Source organism: Mustela putorius, unplaced genomic scaffold (assembly GCF_011764305.1).
Source record: "Mustela putorius furo isolate JIRA1106 unplaced genomic scaffold, ASM1176430v1.1 tig00000873_pilon_pilon_pilon, whole genome shotgun sequence".
Lineage (NCBI taxonomy): Eukaryota > Metazoa > Chordata > Mammalia > Carnivora > Mustelidae > Mustela > Mustela putorius.
Window position 1 is genome coordinate 3,670,216 of NW_025421504.1, and position 15,010 is coordinate 3,685,225.

At 45.9% G+C, this 15,010-nt stretch overlaps 1 protein-coding gene across 9 annotated transcripts in view; it reads right to left on the reverse strand.

The window, feature by feature from the left end:
* TNRC6C (trinucleotide repeat containing adaptor 6C) overlaps positions 1-15,010 on the reverse strand; it is a 96,174-nt gene that overhangs the window by 31,104 nt on the left and 50,060 nt on the right. For all 9 annotated transcript variants that reach the window (XM_045085814.1, XM_004748809.3, XM_045085813.1 and 6 more), the window contains 4 exons: positions 10,327-10,542; positions 8,364-8,530; positions 5,011-5,091; positions 3,644-3,701 (listed from right to left, as the gene is read on the reverse strand). In XM_045085814.1, coding sequence (XP_044941749.1) covers positions 3,644-3,701; positions 5,011-5,091; positions 8,364-8,530; positions 10,327-10,542 — 522 coding nt within the window. The remainder of the gene's footprint in view (positions 1-3,643; positions 3,702-5,010; positions 5,092-8,363; positions 8,531-10,326; positions 10,543-15,010) is intronic.

Sequence of the window (15,010 nt, forward strand, 5' to 3'; positions counted from 1 at the left end):
TGTTCTTGTAGCACACTGTTTCGATTATTATGGCTCTGTACTACTCTTATTTTGTAGTACAGCCTGATATCCAGAAGTGTGACACCGCCAACTCTTCTTTTTCAGGACTATTTTGTGGTTCCACAGACATTTTAGGAATTGTTTCTTGTACTTCGGTGAATTGCTTTGGTTTTTTGATGGGGATTGCAATTAACTGACAGATGGTGTTGGGTAACATAACTGTCTTTACACTACTAGTTTTTTGATCCACGAACATGAGATGCCCTTCTGTTTGCTTGTGTCTTCTCTAATTTCTTTCAGTAAAGCCCTGCTGTTTTCACTGTGCAGATCTCTTACTTCCTTGGTTAAATTTATTCCTAAGTATTTTATTATTTTTAATGCTATTATGAATTGGTTTTATTTTCTAATGCTTCATCATTATCATAAAGGAATGCAACTGATTTCTGGATGCTGATTTTTATATCCTGCCAGTTTACTGAAATTGTTAACTCTACATTTTTTGACTGATTTCATGCAATTTTCTATATATAGGATCATATCATCAGCAAACAATGAGAACTTGACTTTCCCTTTCCAACATGGATGCCTTTTTTCTTTTTCTTTGTCCTGCCTGATTGCCCTGGGTAGGACTTCTGCTACTAGCCAGGAACAGGAGTGAACAGGAGTGAACAGGAGTGGACAGGAGTGGACAGGAGCGAACAGGAGTGGACAGGAGTGAACAGGAGTGAACAGGAGTGGACAGGAGTGGACAGGAGTGAACAGGAGTGAACAGGAGTAGACAGGAGCGGACAGGAGCGAACAGGAGTGGACAGGAGCGGACAGGAGTGAACAGGAGTGGACAGGAGCGAACAGGAGCGGACAGGAGCGGACAGGAGCGGACAGGAGCGGACAGGAGCGGACAGGAGCGAACAGGAGCGAACAGGAGAGGACAGGAGTGAACAGGAGCGAAGAGAATGGGCATCCTTGCCTCGTTCCTGATCTTAGGGGAAACGCTTTCAATTCCTCTAATGTCAGCTATGGGTTTCTTGTGTAAGACCTTTATTATGTTGAGGTACGTACCTTCTATACCCAGTCTGCTAAGGGTTGTTTTTTTTTTTTTTTTAAAATCATGAAAGGATGCTGTATTTTGTCAAATATTTCTTCTCTATTGAGATGATCACGATATTTTTCTTTCATTTTATTGACAAGATGTGTTACACTTAATTGATTTGTGTATGTTGAAGTCACCTTGCACCCCTGGTACAAATTCCACTTGGTCATGGAATATAATCCTACTCACATGTTGAATTCAGTTTGCAAATACTTTGCAGAGAGTTTCCGCATCTACTGCTCAGGTCAGTAGTTTTCCCGTGGTATCCTCAGCTGGTTTTGGCACGAGAGGAATGCTGGCCTTGTAGAATGAGTCTAGAAGTGTCCCCTTCTTAGTATTTTGGAAGAGTCTGAGAAGGACTAGTGTTAATTCTTCTTTAGTATTTGGTAGAATTTCTGCCAGTGAGTCTTCTGGTCCTGGAGTTCTCTGTGTTTTGATTTATTGACTCAATCTCACTCTCTTTTTTAAAAGACTTTACTTACTTATTTAAGAGAGATAACGTACAAGCAGGGGGGCGGCAGAGGGAGAGGGAGAGCAGACTCCATGCTGAGCAGGGATCCCAACGCAGGGCTTAATCCCAGGACCCTGGGCTCACAGCCTAACCTGACAGCCACTCAGGTCCCCCAAAACTAAGGTTAGTTTTATGGCCTATTAGGATCTATCCTGGAAGGGCACTGAGTTCGAGTCCCACCTTTGGTGTAGAGAGTACTTGAAAATAAAACCTTAAAAAAAGTGGGAGGGTTACTATCCTGAAGAGAGTTCCACGTGTGCTTGGAAATGTATGTGTTCTGCTGGGGTTGGATGGGATGATCTGTGTGTGGCTTTTAAGTCCATTGGCTTTAAAGCGTGGTTCATTTCAATTTTTCCTTGTTGATTTTCAGTCTGATGATCTTGCGACTGTTGACAGCTGACAGCAAGCAGCTGGCATCCCTCCAATACTGTACTGGCTACTTCTTCCTTAAGGTCGGTTCTTCATTACTCACTGCACTTCGGCAGTAGGCAGCGGAGAATGGATGTATCTTTACAACCATTACATCGTCTTGATGTATTGACCCTTTTTGTCACATAATTACCTTCTCTGACTCTGACTCATTTTGGCTTTAAGTCTATTTTGTCTGGTATCAAGTCCAGCTGTGCTTGCCTTCTTTTTGTTTGTTTGCCTGGAGTATCATTTCCCTTTCCACGTGAGCCTGTTTGTGTCTCAAGAGTTGTAGGAGCCTGAAAAAAACAAACAAACAAACAAACAAACAAAACAAACAAACAAACAAACAAAAAAAGAGTTGTAGGAGCCTGACAGGCAGCACAGAGTCAGGACTTGTGGCTTCAATCCACCCCATTGCTCGTTGCTCTGTGCCTTCTGATTGGTGAGTTAGCGCACCACCATTAAGAGAGATCACCGCCAGGGCGCCTGGGTGGTGCAGCCAGTGACACGGACGACTTTTGCTTTTGGCTCAGGTTGTCGTCTCAGGGTCGGGGACTGAGACCCACGTCTGGTTCCGTGCTCCGTGTGGAGTCTGCTTGAGATTGCCTCTCTCCACCCCTCTCTGCCCCCCTGCTCGTGCTCGTTCTCTCTCTGGAATGAGTAAGTCTTAAGAGAGAGATGACAGACATATGAGGACTTACTGCTGTCCTATCCTTTGCCTTCTGGTTATTCTGTCTTTTCACGGTTTTTCCTTCCATTCCTGTCCACCTCTGTGAACTGGTGGTTTTCCACTCTCTGCCTCCCCGTTTTGTGTGTCTGTCCTGGGTGTTTGCTTCGTGGTCACCACGAGGTCTACAGTAACCAGCTCACAGAAAGAACAGTCCTTTTCCTGTTGACAGCAATTTCTCCTCCCTGGTTTTGCTTTTCCCGTTACATTTTTGATGTCACAAATGATCTCTTTTTATGCTGAGATTTCATTCCCAAGTTGTAGAGGCCACAGTTAAGTTTAATCCTCTTTTCCTGTAACCTTTATGCTGCATTTAAGAGTTTATTATACCGTTCTTAAACACAGTGATAGTTTTCCAATCCTGACTTTTATCGCCTTCAGTTATTACTACTATTAAAGCAGCTCCAGAACGAGGGCTGCTTGTCGTTGAGGTCAATCTCATCTCGTGCGCAGAGGCTGAGCTCCGCAGGCGTGGGCATCTCTCCGCTGGTCCCCGAGCAGGCCCGTTCTGGGGCCGGGCGTGAAGAACGGGCTCAGTCTTTGTCAGATGAAGTCTGGCCTGTGGTCCTAAAGCTTTTCTCTAAGAACATCACTAGGACCTCCCCTCAGGAGGGAAAAAAACTCTTCTGTTTGCTGAAGTACTAGAGAAAAATGAAAGCGGCAAACACGCCTCCACGTGTCCTCCACACGCCTCCATCCGTCCTGAGGCTGCCTGTCTGCAGAGGCTGCCGCACGGCCAGCGCACGGCGCGTGGTTGCTCCTTTGCCAAAGCCTGGTCTTGTCTACCCGGCGCAGGTTTTCCCCGTTAACCCAAGACTACAATGAAATGCTTCTGAAAATCCAAACTCCACACAGTGGAACCTTTCAGAACTAGCGCACTCTAAGCGTGTGTCACGCTACTTACTCATGGCCTGGTCGAGATTCATGTTGTTGCTCTTCAAGGCCTCTTCAGCCGGCTCTCTCTGTGCAGGCAAAGAGGGTTTTGGTTAGGACAATGCTTTTATGATAACAAAAGAGCTAGCGAAGAGTTCTATCCTTACTAACTTAGAGAAATGATTATTATTGACCTAATATTAACCTATCTTACTAGGTTTTGGAACTGGAAATACTTCTCTTATTGTAGAGGCTAGAGACAGAGGTCTTCGAAGTAAAAGGCGCTTAGAAGATGACTATGTAATGAACTGACTTTTAAAGGATTTGTATTTAACACCTTAAATACAGTGCCCGTGGAATCTTATCATCGACTCTATGTTAGCAGCAACCATTCAGCAAAGGTGACATCTCCACCAGGACAGTTTCAGAAAAACTACTGTAGGAGCTAGAGCACAGAGCTTCATTCTCTCCTTCACGGACTCTGGGCTTGGCCATCAACTACTCTTCACCAAGAAATGTAAAGACAGATCAAAACAAAACGAGTTGATTCATTTGGATAAACCCCCCTATGATGGGGCAGATGCCTATGCAGGCAAAGAGGGTTTGAGTGTGTGCCAGCACCACAGCGGAAATGAGGACTCCTGGGCAGGCCTCCAGTGTCTCACATAGGAAGAGGCTGGGCCACTCCTGGGCCTGTGCCCTGCCCCATGTCAGAGGACCTGGGCCTGCTATGAAATGTATGGTTTCTAGACTGGGCCATTCTGGACTCCTTCTCTAGGGACATCCACAGTAATCAAAAGATAAATATTCGTTTGAGCAGTGATCTGGAGAGAGGACTTCTGAGGGCAAGACATAACAAACGCAGGTGACATCCACACTATCTGACCCCCGGTATTTGATCTCAGAATTGAACACATCACGACACGTTTTCAGAGGGCCATCCTGCGACGTGAACTCTCCTGACCCGGGCCCTGAGACTCAGGAACTCAACACGCTGGGTGAGGCGTCTTTTTCTGGACACAGAGCTTTATACCAAGTGTTTTCTCGTCATCTGTCAAGCTGCTGCGTGAACTAATGAAAATTCACTTTGTTATAAATTAAAAGAAAGAATGTCACTGGCTAAGCCAATGAACAGAGCCATGACCCAGCACGTTTTCTTCCAGAAGAGGCTCTCACACCTTACTTGGCAGAAATGGTGTGGACCCTTGCTGGGGCTGAAATCAGTGACCCCTAACCAGAAGGGCGCGTGTGGAAGAGGAATTTACGAGTTAAGTTGCATGAACGTTCTCCTCCCTCAAAAAGCTTCCTTGTTACGCACGACAAACGCGGGCGGGACACAATCAGGACCACGCGTGGCAGCACATATGGAGGGGAGCGGTAAAATAAGACACCAGTCACCGGGAAGCCCATGTCTGTGAGTTGTTTCATCAGCCGGCTCATGATCCAGGCCTCATCCTGCTTGCCAGACGTTTTCATGCCCTAGAAAGAAGCACGGGTCACATTTTAACGCATTTCTTCTAGAAATGGGAGATGCCTAAAATTCCCAGTGATTTAAAAGTTAGAAAATCTTCATGTTGACTCATGCTGTGTACCAGAAAGTCCCTGACTCATGGCTAGTACTATGGGATGCTTCAGGTGCGTTTGCAAGCTGGCATAGGTGTGTAATTTATGGACTTCATTTTTTTTAAAGATCTTATTTATTCGTCGGAGAGAGTGAGAGAGTGAGTGTGCGCACACATAAGCAGGGGGACCGGAAGGCTGAAGGAGAAGCAGGCTTCCCACTGAGCAGGGAGCCCGACGTGGGACTCGGTCTCAGGACCCTGAGATCATGACCCGAGCCGAAGGCAGACGCTAACGGACTGAGCCACCCGGCATCCCTCATTTACAGACCTTAAAAAACCAAGCCTGGGTGGCTCAGGTTATGATCCCAGGGTCCTGGGATCAAGTCCCACACAGGCTCCCTGCTCGGTGAGTCTCCTTCTCCCTCTGTCCCTCCCCTACTCATGCCTGCACATTCTCTTGCTCTCTCTCTCTGAAATATAATCTTGGAAAAAAAAAAAAAGAGAATTGTTTTTTTTTCCCCGAGAATTTAGGTTATCACAATTAAGTGCCACTTTCATTATCAAATAATCGTAAGGGCTCTGAACACAGCCCTATGCTAATACTATGTGAAGTGTATGAAAAATTTTACGTCTTCTGCCCTTCTATTAGCTTTACTGTGAGAGACGACAAAATGCAGGGCATCTGTTCCAACAGAATGAAAAGGCAACAAGATGAAAGGCACAACAAGCCTGTTAATTCTACTGACTTCTCGCTGCCTACAGCCCGTAGGGTACGGAAGAAAGTAAATGGGCAAACACCAGTGAGGGGCAACACGGAGAGAACAGGAGAGAGCAAGCGCAGGGCGGGGGGGGGGCAGGGCAGAGGAGGGGGAGCATGTCAGCGCAGGAGGCCCGAGTGTGACGTGAACCATTTTCCAGCATTTCCCTCCCAGTCTCACAACCAGAGATTCCAACCGCGCGTTCATATGGTAGGAAAAACAGCCTCCGCTAAAGCCGTCCTTCACAGAGCTGAGCCCACCGCTAACCAGAGGAGGGAGGGTACGGGTGACACGAAGCGAGCGGGGACACTTTCCTGGAGGAAGCCGCTTACCCGGAGGCTATGGGAGTCCCGGCTGCGCTGCCGGGGCCCGAGCCGCCAAGGCTACACAATATTTTAATTTACCAATTGGGTATTTCTGGTCCCATCATTAATTGGATTATTTGCAAGTCCGATTGTTAAAGACTCCTTTTTGATGTCTATAATCATTTCTACTCCTAATGAAGAGAGCTCTGATTTTAGTTTCTGGGTTCTGCTTACTGCTAATTGAACACTTTGTTAAATTAGTTTTTTTGAACAGACAATACCTTCACAAGATCTGGAAGCAGAAAAAGGGCACACACCAAAGCATCTTCTTCCTACCCCCGCCTCCATCCACTTAGTTCCTGCTCCCCCCAAGAGGAAGTCCCCCTTCGCACACGTGCACACACGCACACTCCTCTTCCCTACCACCAAAGGAGGTGTGTACTGCACACATTTTTCTGGACCTTGCCTTTTCATTTAACGAAATACTTTGGGGATCTTTCCGTAAGAATATACACAGAATTTCTGTTCACAACTCTGGCTCTCCCCAGCGTGGACGTGCTGTCATCTAACTAGTCACCCCACCAATGCACACTTAAATCATTTTATTTGACTGCAAACACACTGCAACAGAGAGTTGTGTACCAACGCCATCTGCTGCACCCGAGACCAGTGGAAGCGCCGCACCCACGTGCCGACAGATCTGCAAACAGAGGGTGCCGCGCTGCCGGCCGTGCGGCTTACAGTGGTTCACATTCTGACCGGCAGCGGACAGCAGTGCTGGTTTTCTAACAGCTTTGTCAGCGCAGCCTGTGGATGAGATGTGCGGATTTCCGCTGGTCTGAGATGAAAGCTGGCCTCTTCAGTGTTGCTTTATTTTTTAAAAAGATCTTATTTATTTCTTTGAGAGACGGTGTGGGGGGAGGGGAGAAGAGCAGAGGGACAGGGACAAGCAGATTCCGCACCGAGCGCAGAGCCCGACACGGGGCTGGATCCCATGACCCTGGGATGGGGACCCGAACTGCAATCAACCCGACTGAGCCCCCAGGCGCCCCTCGCACTGGTGTTTTAAACTGCACTCTCTTCCCGGAAGTCAGGCTGAACACCCTTCGTCTGTGTACGAGCTGGCTGCATTCCTTCTCCGGGGACCCTCTGTTTATATTCTCTGCACCTTTTTCTAGTGGGTTACTAATTGATTTTTTACAAAATCAGTTTCTAGGACCTTTCTTTATATATTCAGGAGATCGGCCCTCTCCATGTTAGGATACTAATATTTTTTTGTCTTTTGACCTCTTGATCTTTTCTGTCATGCACAGTTTTCATGTATATCTACTGAAGTTTGTAAGTCTTCCATTTGATGGCTTTTGGATTTTAGTCCTAGCTAGAAAGGTCATTCCCACTCCCAAGACTGTCTTTAAAATCCTTCCCCATTTTTCTATTTTTTATTTATCATACTTAAATTTGTGATCTACTTGGATTTTATCTTGGCGCATATATGAGTTGTGGATCTCACTTAATGTTTTCCAGGCGGCCGCCCATTTGCTACAAGACAACTTAATGGTCTACCTCAGGAGTTTCAGACTTAACGGTCTGAGCACCAACTCCCATTACCCTCTCTTAAAGATTTGAGGATTCTAAAGAAATTCTGGCTTTATGGGTTGTTTTTTATCAATATTTACTGTTATTAGAAATTAAAACTGAGAAATTTAAAAATACTTAATTTGTTTAAAAATTACAATAACAAACCCATTCTCTATGTTAACACCAGTAACATACTTTTTTAAATGGAAAACTATGTTTCTAAAAGAAGAACCTTCTGTGAGAAGAGTGACACTGTTGTACATGCTTGCAAATTTCTTTACTGCCTGGCTTCTTAAAAGCAGCTGGATTCTCGCATCTGTCTCTGCCTTTGGTATGCTACGACGGCAATGCCAGGTAGTCTCTGGAAAATGCCAGCCTTCGCTCAGGCGAGACCCCTGACAAAATCTCAGGGTCTTCCAGAAGTACCCAGAGCACTTCGAGAACTCCTGGTCTACCCGTCGCCGTTAACTAGAATAGCACTACTACCCCGAACGTGTTTTTAAGCATCACTGATTTTTAGAGTTTCTTTTCTTTAGTGTTGCACACACCTTTGGGAGTCCTTTTTTGGGGGCGCTCCCCCAGGAACTGCAGGAGGAGGCGCTTTCTTGGGAAGCAGCATTATTCCACACGCCCCCTTCTTCGTCTTCCCACTGACTGGTGCCAAGGTTCATGTCGTCCCCACCACTGCCCCAGCCTTCTTGCATAGATTTTGAAGCTAGAAAGAGAGCAAACATGAACTCACCAAACTCACCTTTCCTAAAGTCAATGCTGTAAGATAACATTTGGGGGGGGGGGGGACAAAAGCGGTGTGATGTAATCTACCTTTTTACTACTTCGTTTCCCCAGGACCTAAGAACTGAATTTCTCGAACGACTTGTAGAGTAGATATGCAAACACGTGTATATTTTTTTTCTTCAAACTCCAACTATTTGTCATCTGGGCTGTTACAATATCCCTCAACCGGCTAGAGGTGATTCGGAAGCATGGACTTTTTAACAATAAATCCTGGGGGCCACAGGAGGAGGCTACAATGTCTGCATGGTATGAAATGGCCAGTAAAATGCCGAGTCCTGAAAAATAGCACCGTCCCCCACGTGGTTTTTGATTACCACTTGGTCCACACCTGCAGCAGTATGCGGACTCGTGCTCCTCTGACGCGACCAGCCTCGAGTGACCTGGGGATCACGAGAAACGCACAGATCTGCGGTTGGGCCCGACAATCTGTTTCTGTCAAGCCCCCAGGAGATACTCTGAGAACAGCAGGATGGAGACAGCTGAGGCCACAGGCAGATGGAGCCACAACCTGACTACTGAGTTTTGATTTCAGGATATTGTTTTTTCTACTTTTTGAAGATACAAAGTGATTTTGGGTACGACAGTTATCCCAGATTTTCACTTCCTGGGAGAAGGTGACGAAGGCCAAGATTAAGTGGTAATACAGTCAGCTGCACTTACTTTGTAAGACTATGAAGATATGATGCTTTTTCAAGGCAGACAAGCCTAGCCTCCAAGTTCAAATTATAAAAACAAATATATTCCCCCTCCAGATGGCATGTCAACCTGAGCAGCTCCTTATCCTTGAGATTTGCAACAACAAATGGTTAAGTACCTCCTTATCATCTAGATTTGTATGAACGGAATAAACCATCCAGCAGAATGGTAGATATACAGAACACACAATCCAGTGTTAGCAAAGTAACAGACACAAACCTAATGCAAAATGCAACAGCAAAAATATAAAACGAATAGTTGCATTTTAAGATCTAAGACATTTAAGGTTGTCCAAAGAGAATATGAAGCTTTTACAGCCATGTTAACAACCGATCTTATTATTAAATGGCAATCGTAGGTTCACACTAATGTCCTATGCATCGCACTGTCAAATTCACGCGTCACAGAGTTCTACTCGGTGACCGCGATGCGGACGTCTGTGAGAAAGGACGTTTCGCAGGTGTACTTCTTACGTTTCCAGAGAATGGGAGGACAATGCAACCTGTCTGCTTCCTTTTCTTCGAGAGAGAGAAGAGGCGAGAGGAGGCGAGACGAGAGGAGACAGGAAGAGGAGAAAACTTGTCAGCCGGGAGCACCGAGAGCAGAGCTGTGCTCACGAGACACGAGCGAGGCAGCAAGGGCCAACCACTGGCAAAGACCGGAGGTCTCAGGAAGGGACACTGGCGTGCCTTCTATCATCCCGCCGCTCAGGGAAGCAGCGAATGGGGGGCAGGCGTGAGGATGCCGTTGCGGCGTGGCTGCTACTCTGGGTAGCCGGCACACACATGCTGTGGTCCGGATTCTGGTAACCGATTTTTTTTTTTTTTTTTTTAAAGGAGAGCATGGGCTTCTGTTAGGAGCTCCTCTGTGTCCGTATACCACACATAGCAAGTATGTTAGCCTTAAAGTGCAAATAAAATGAGGAAATTGTCCTAGACTTTGAATTCTTCAAATGCGACAGGAAGTATACCTCTCAAGAAAATATCCTGACCCACTTGTCAAGCCCTGAGTTGGACTTACCTGGTTTGCACAGGGCTGGGGCGGCGGCGGGGGCGCTGGCTCTCCCGAATGTCACTGGCGGCTCCGCAGGGGGGTCCCCCCATCCGCTGCCACTGCTGGGCGGCTTGCCCCACGCTGCAGTGCCGTTGTCAACCAGGGCGGAGGGGGAGGACGGCTCTCCCCAGGAGCTCTCGGCCTTTGAGTGGACGTTAGGCATCTCTCCCCAGCCCGCTGAGACTGAAATGGGCACCGACCAAGAGAACACAGTAAGAGTGAAACAGATGAGAAATGGAAATGGTCGTTTGTTTCAAGTTCAAGATAATTCTGAGATGATCTGTCTTTAGGATGGCTTCGGGGGAAAGTAGAAAGGAGGCAGTATCGTATCTGATTAGATTTGTTTAGCTTATAAATTCCCAGTGTTTTCACTCCTGACTGCTACCCACTTAAAATCGAGAGCCCCTTAAACATTGAAGACAACTGAATCCACAGTATCTGCAACGTAACAGGGTTTAAAAGAAGAGTTTAAAACTCGTATTTTAAGAAGTAGCTTTTACACGTTCTAGTATTACATGTAATCTAGAAGAAATTTTATGTTACATTATTCTCTTATAAGAAAAACTAACAAGTTGCAAATATATACTGAAAATCATTCTAGCTTATCTTTGATAGACCATCAAAGACACGTATCTGGGCAGAGACACGAGAAGACAGCAGATGAAACATGTACAGAAAAGCAGTGACAGGAAATCCAGACGGTTCTCAGGCAGCACCTGGTGAGCTGAGAAGGAGCAGAAGGAGGCATCTGTCTTAAAGGACGGGGAGAGCCTAGAGGATTGGGCAGGCGGACTGCAGGCGTCCGGGAACACTTCCTTCCCTCGTCTGCCCAATGCTGTGGCCAGAGCATCCTGACCCCAGGGCTGGCACCTGACGAGGGTGTGCAGTGGAGTCTGGAAGGTCATGGCATTGCTCTCGACATGCATGGGGGAGGTCAGGGGGCCAGGCAACGAGAAGCATCTGGCCAGTATCTTTACACTTTAGCAAGAGAAATATTTTACATTACATACATAAACTTCATTTTCCCAAATCAATCCATACTTCACTTTGCTTCTGCCTGTAAGCTTGCTTGAACCTACTGTTAACTATATTGACAGCTCCCATCAGTTGTAATTTTCATACCGATACAGTTTCTCCAAGATGGAAATGAAAACATTTTAAATACTAACTAAAGAATAGAGAGCATACAATATAAACAGTTAACCGTAAATTTTAAATAATTTGGTTGCAATATGTGCATTACCATCAATTATGAAATTTATTACTTTTCTGACTAAAAATAGTACGGAATCAACTCCCCTGATGCTCTTTATTCTAACAAAATGCAGTAATATTGATTAATGGCAAAAGACTATGCAATCTATGAGTCATTTTAAATTACAAGCTCCATGCTGAGCAACATATGATGTAAATTATTGCTAATAACAGGAAAGTTAGCCCTAATCAATTATTGTCAGCAACTGCCCACTATAATATTCCCTATAATGACACAGAAAACAATAATGTATATCGGTAAAAAATCATTTTATAAATTTAAGGGACAAAATTAAATCAAGGAAATTAACAGAGCTGACAAAAATTATGGATGTTTTAGGAAGATAAAATAATTTAGGTGTTGCTAAAGATCAATCAGCTGTAAAAATACTGATTTATTGTGGATAATTAAGTAACACACTCATTTAAAATTTGTCAGCCTTATTTTTCCATCTTTCTGAAAGGCAATATGACAAATGATTTAAGTAAGTCAAAACTAAGAATACATATTAAGACCATGGTAATTATACTTAATCAACTTTTGTAATTTATATATAATTATTAATTTATATATAACATCTAAATGTCATTTATAATATAAGAGTTTTCCATTCCTGTTAAAGCAACGGAAATGTCTAGAGTATGTCTATACACAAGACAAATGACCCTCACGCTGCATGTTTCTTTTACAGACGGAAGAATAACTACTCACCCCCAAACGAAGAGAACATTATTTCCTTGGTTGTTTGTCTTGTTATTTAGTGGTGAAACAAGAAAGGAATTTCAGTGATGCCAACGCCAGGAAGACAGTGGACTAGTGTCTCAAAGACTATCTCCCCGACAACATTTCCATTTTAAGTGGATCTCTGGCAAGAATATAATTTACCGACAAAGCCAAACACACACACACACATCAGAACACGTGCACCTCGGGATACGCGAAAGGCCATAGAAGAGATGCTATAACCTTGAGGCATAACAGCTAACTTTGATTCAAAGCGAATACTTCCAGTAGACAGAAAGTAATTGTAAGTACATACGATCAAAATAATCACCATCATTTAATGTTTATTGCTGGTATGAATTTTTGAAAGCATTTTGTTAATTTCAAAGAGGTTCTATTGAAGATAGGCTTCACAGGGCAGAAAAAAATTCTATCTTGCATTTAAAACAGTGATGTTAACATTTTTTAAATGGCCCTTCAAACGCTACTGCTTTGGACCGCACGTTTCTGTGGCCCGGGGTCCAAGAATTCTTGCCTCCCTTCTCCGACTGAATGAATACAGTGTTAGGACTAAAATAACAGTGACAATGAAATGTCACTAGAATATGTACCTTTCGTTCCATTTTAAACACACTTTATCCATCAGAATGGAGAACACAGAGTACCTATGCGGTAAGCACCCCGGAGATCAGCACAAAAACGGACACAAAGAGGTTCTAGCGCCGGGAAACACACCTGACGGCAAGAGGTTCCACCTGACCAACGATCCCCAGCCTAGACACTCCAGACGGCCAAGTCCGCGGATGGAGTTCCTTCTTTTGTGAAGTAAGAAGTCGGCTCTAGTTTGTCTCATGGACACTACCTGCACCATATTCAGCCAGTGTGTCAGCCAAAGTGTGACAGGCAGTCCTCGCCGGGAAGGAAGGTGTGGTCAGACAGCGGCCAGTCGTAACTGGGTGTGAGAAGAGAAACGCCCGACACGGCACTGACGAGGTCTGAATGCCCGCTGTGTGCCTGGCACTTTACACACTGACGTAACTAGTAACGGGATGGGATTCTGTCCACAACAGTGGCCTTTACGCCTAAGGCGCACCTATTACCATGCTGGGCTGGGCACCGGCTTCCAGAGGAACAGAGCAGAAGCGGAGCTGCAGCAGTAATTACGTTTTCATATTTGAAACCAAGAGGCATTTATCTGGTGACGCTTCCTCCAGAGGCCTTCTCAGATGCTCAAGCATCCTACTTCCCAGAATGCCTCATTTCATGAGCACTGATTAGAAGCTTCTCTCCCAAACTCTGGGGATGCTGGGTCAAAGACAAGGTCCTTTTTCAAAAGCGGATCCTGTGGCCTGGAGCCACACGGCGACTGCTCAGAAGAGGTGCTTCTGCCTGTCTTACGGGCTCATCAGAGGGTCCGTATTAGAAAGAGAATGGTTTTATTTGAGTGCACTAATATAGATTTTAAATGTACTCTTTTTTACTGATATATGGGGGAGCCAAACTGTGTTTTTAATGGTCTTATTTATTCAGTTTTAACTGAAGGTTTTGCCTACAGTAAAATCCTCCGTGTGTGTCCGCAGGACATGCGCAGACAGCTGTCCCCACCCAGCTCTCCGGCAGGACACACCCTGGCTGTGACACACCAGGACGGTGCCCTGGTTCTCTTTCCACTCCTGTTCCAGCTACCAAGTCCCCCAACACTCAGGAAAGTAAAAACACTCTAACCAACACCCCCCTTCTGCCCCAAATCCCGTATCCACAAAGAACAGGCTGCTCAGAGGACCCTTCTCGGGCACTGCCGTGGGCTGCTCCGGCTGGGAGGCCCCGGAGATCTATTTCCGAAGTCGTGGTGTGAGAACAGCTGGGCCCCTGGCAGCATCTTGCTGATTCATTGTCTGCAGGCGACTCCATTTTCTCGTATCGTTTTTATACCAAAGAATGAAGCGGGAGCAGGAGGCCACCAGGACACCACGTCTTGCAGGAAGGACGGTGTTCTCTATCTGCCCTTAAGGAGACTTGGAGAAACAACAGATGTGTTTTATCCCTACGTAGAAGATTCCTAAACCCTATTTCTTCCAAGTTTTTAGTTATCAGATGGGTGATATGCCTCTTCCGTCATTAACTCACACAATCTCTGCCGGTGGTTGTAACACCCGTGCCAGAACACTAAGTGATGAAGCAAACACAGCATCCGTGGACTCAGTACCCGAATGCAGAGTGAGTCTGCCTCCGGCTGCCGTCTCCACTAACCTGCACGGGGCAACCACGGTGAGCAGCTCGGCCCCGCTGCCATGCCCAGTGGAGGTGGGACCTGCTGAGAAGCCGCGGAGGAGATGTAGTCAAATGGGTCAGACGCCAGTCCAGAGGAAGGTCAACATCCGCGGCGCAGTCCCAGCTACCGGACCGGCCTACGGCAGCGACGCTCTCCCTCCCGCTCATCGTTGGAAGACAGGACCCCAGGCAGGATTTTATTTTTACAACCGCACTATGCTGCCGGTCGAGCTCGGATCTCTTCTGTAATGGGCTCCTACATGACTCCGAACTAACCATACGGGTAGTGATCTGCACTCTCCGACCCCTCGGCTGCGTTCCAAGTATCCATCTCACGGTCCCAGCGGAGTCCGACAGAGGTCACCGTGTGCTTCTCTCTCAATCTCACTGTTAGGTTCAGAG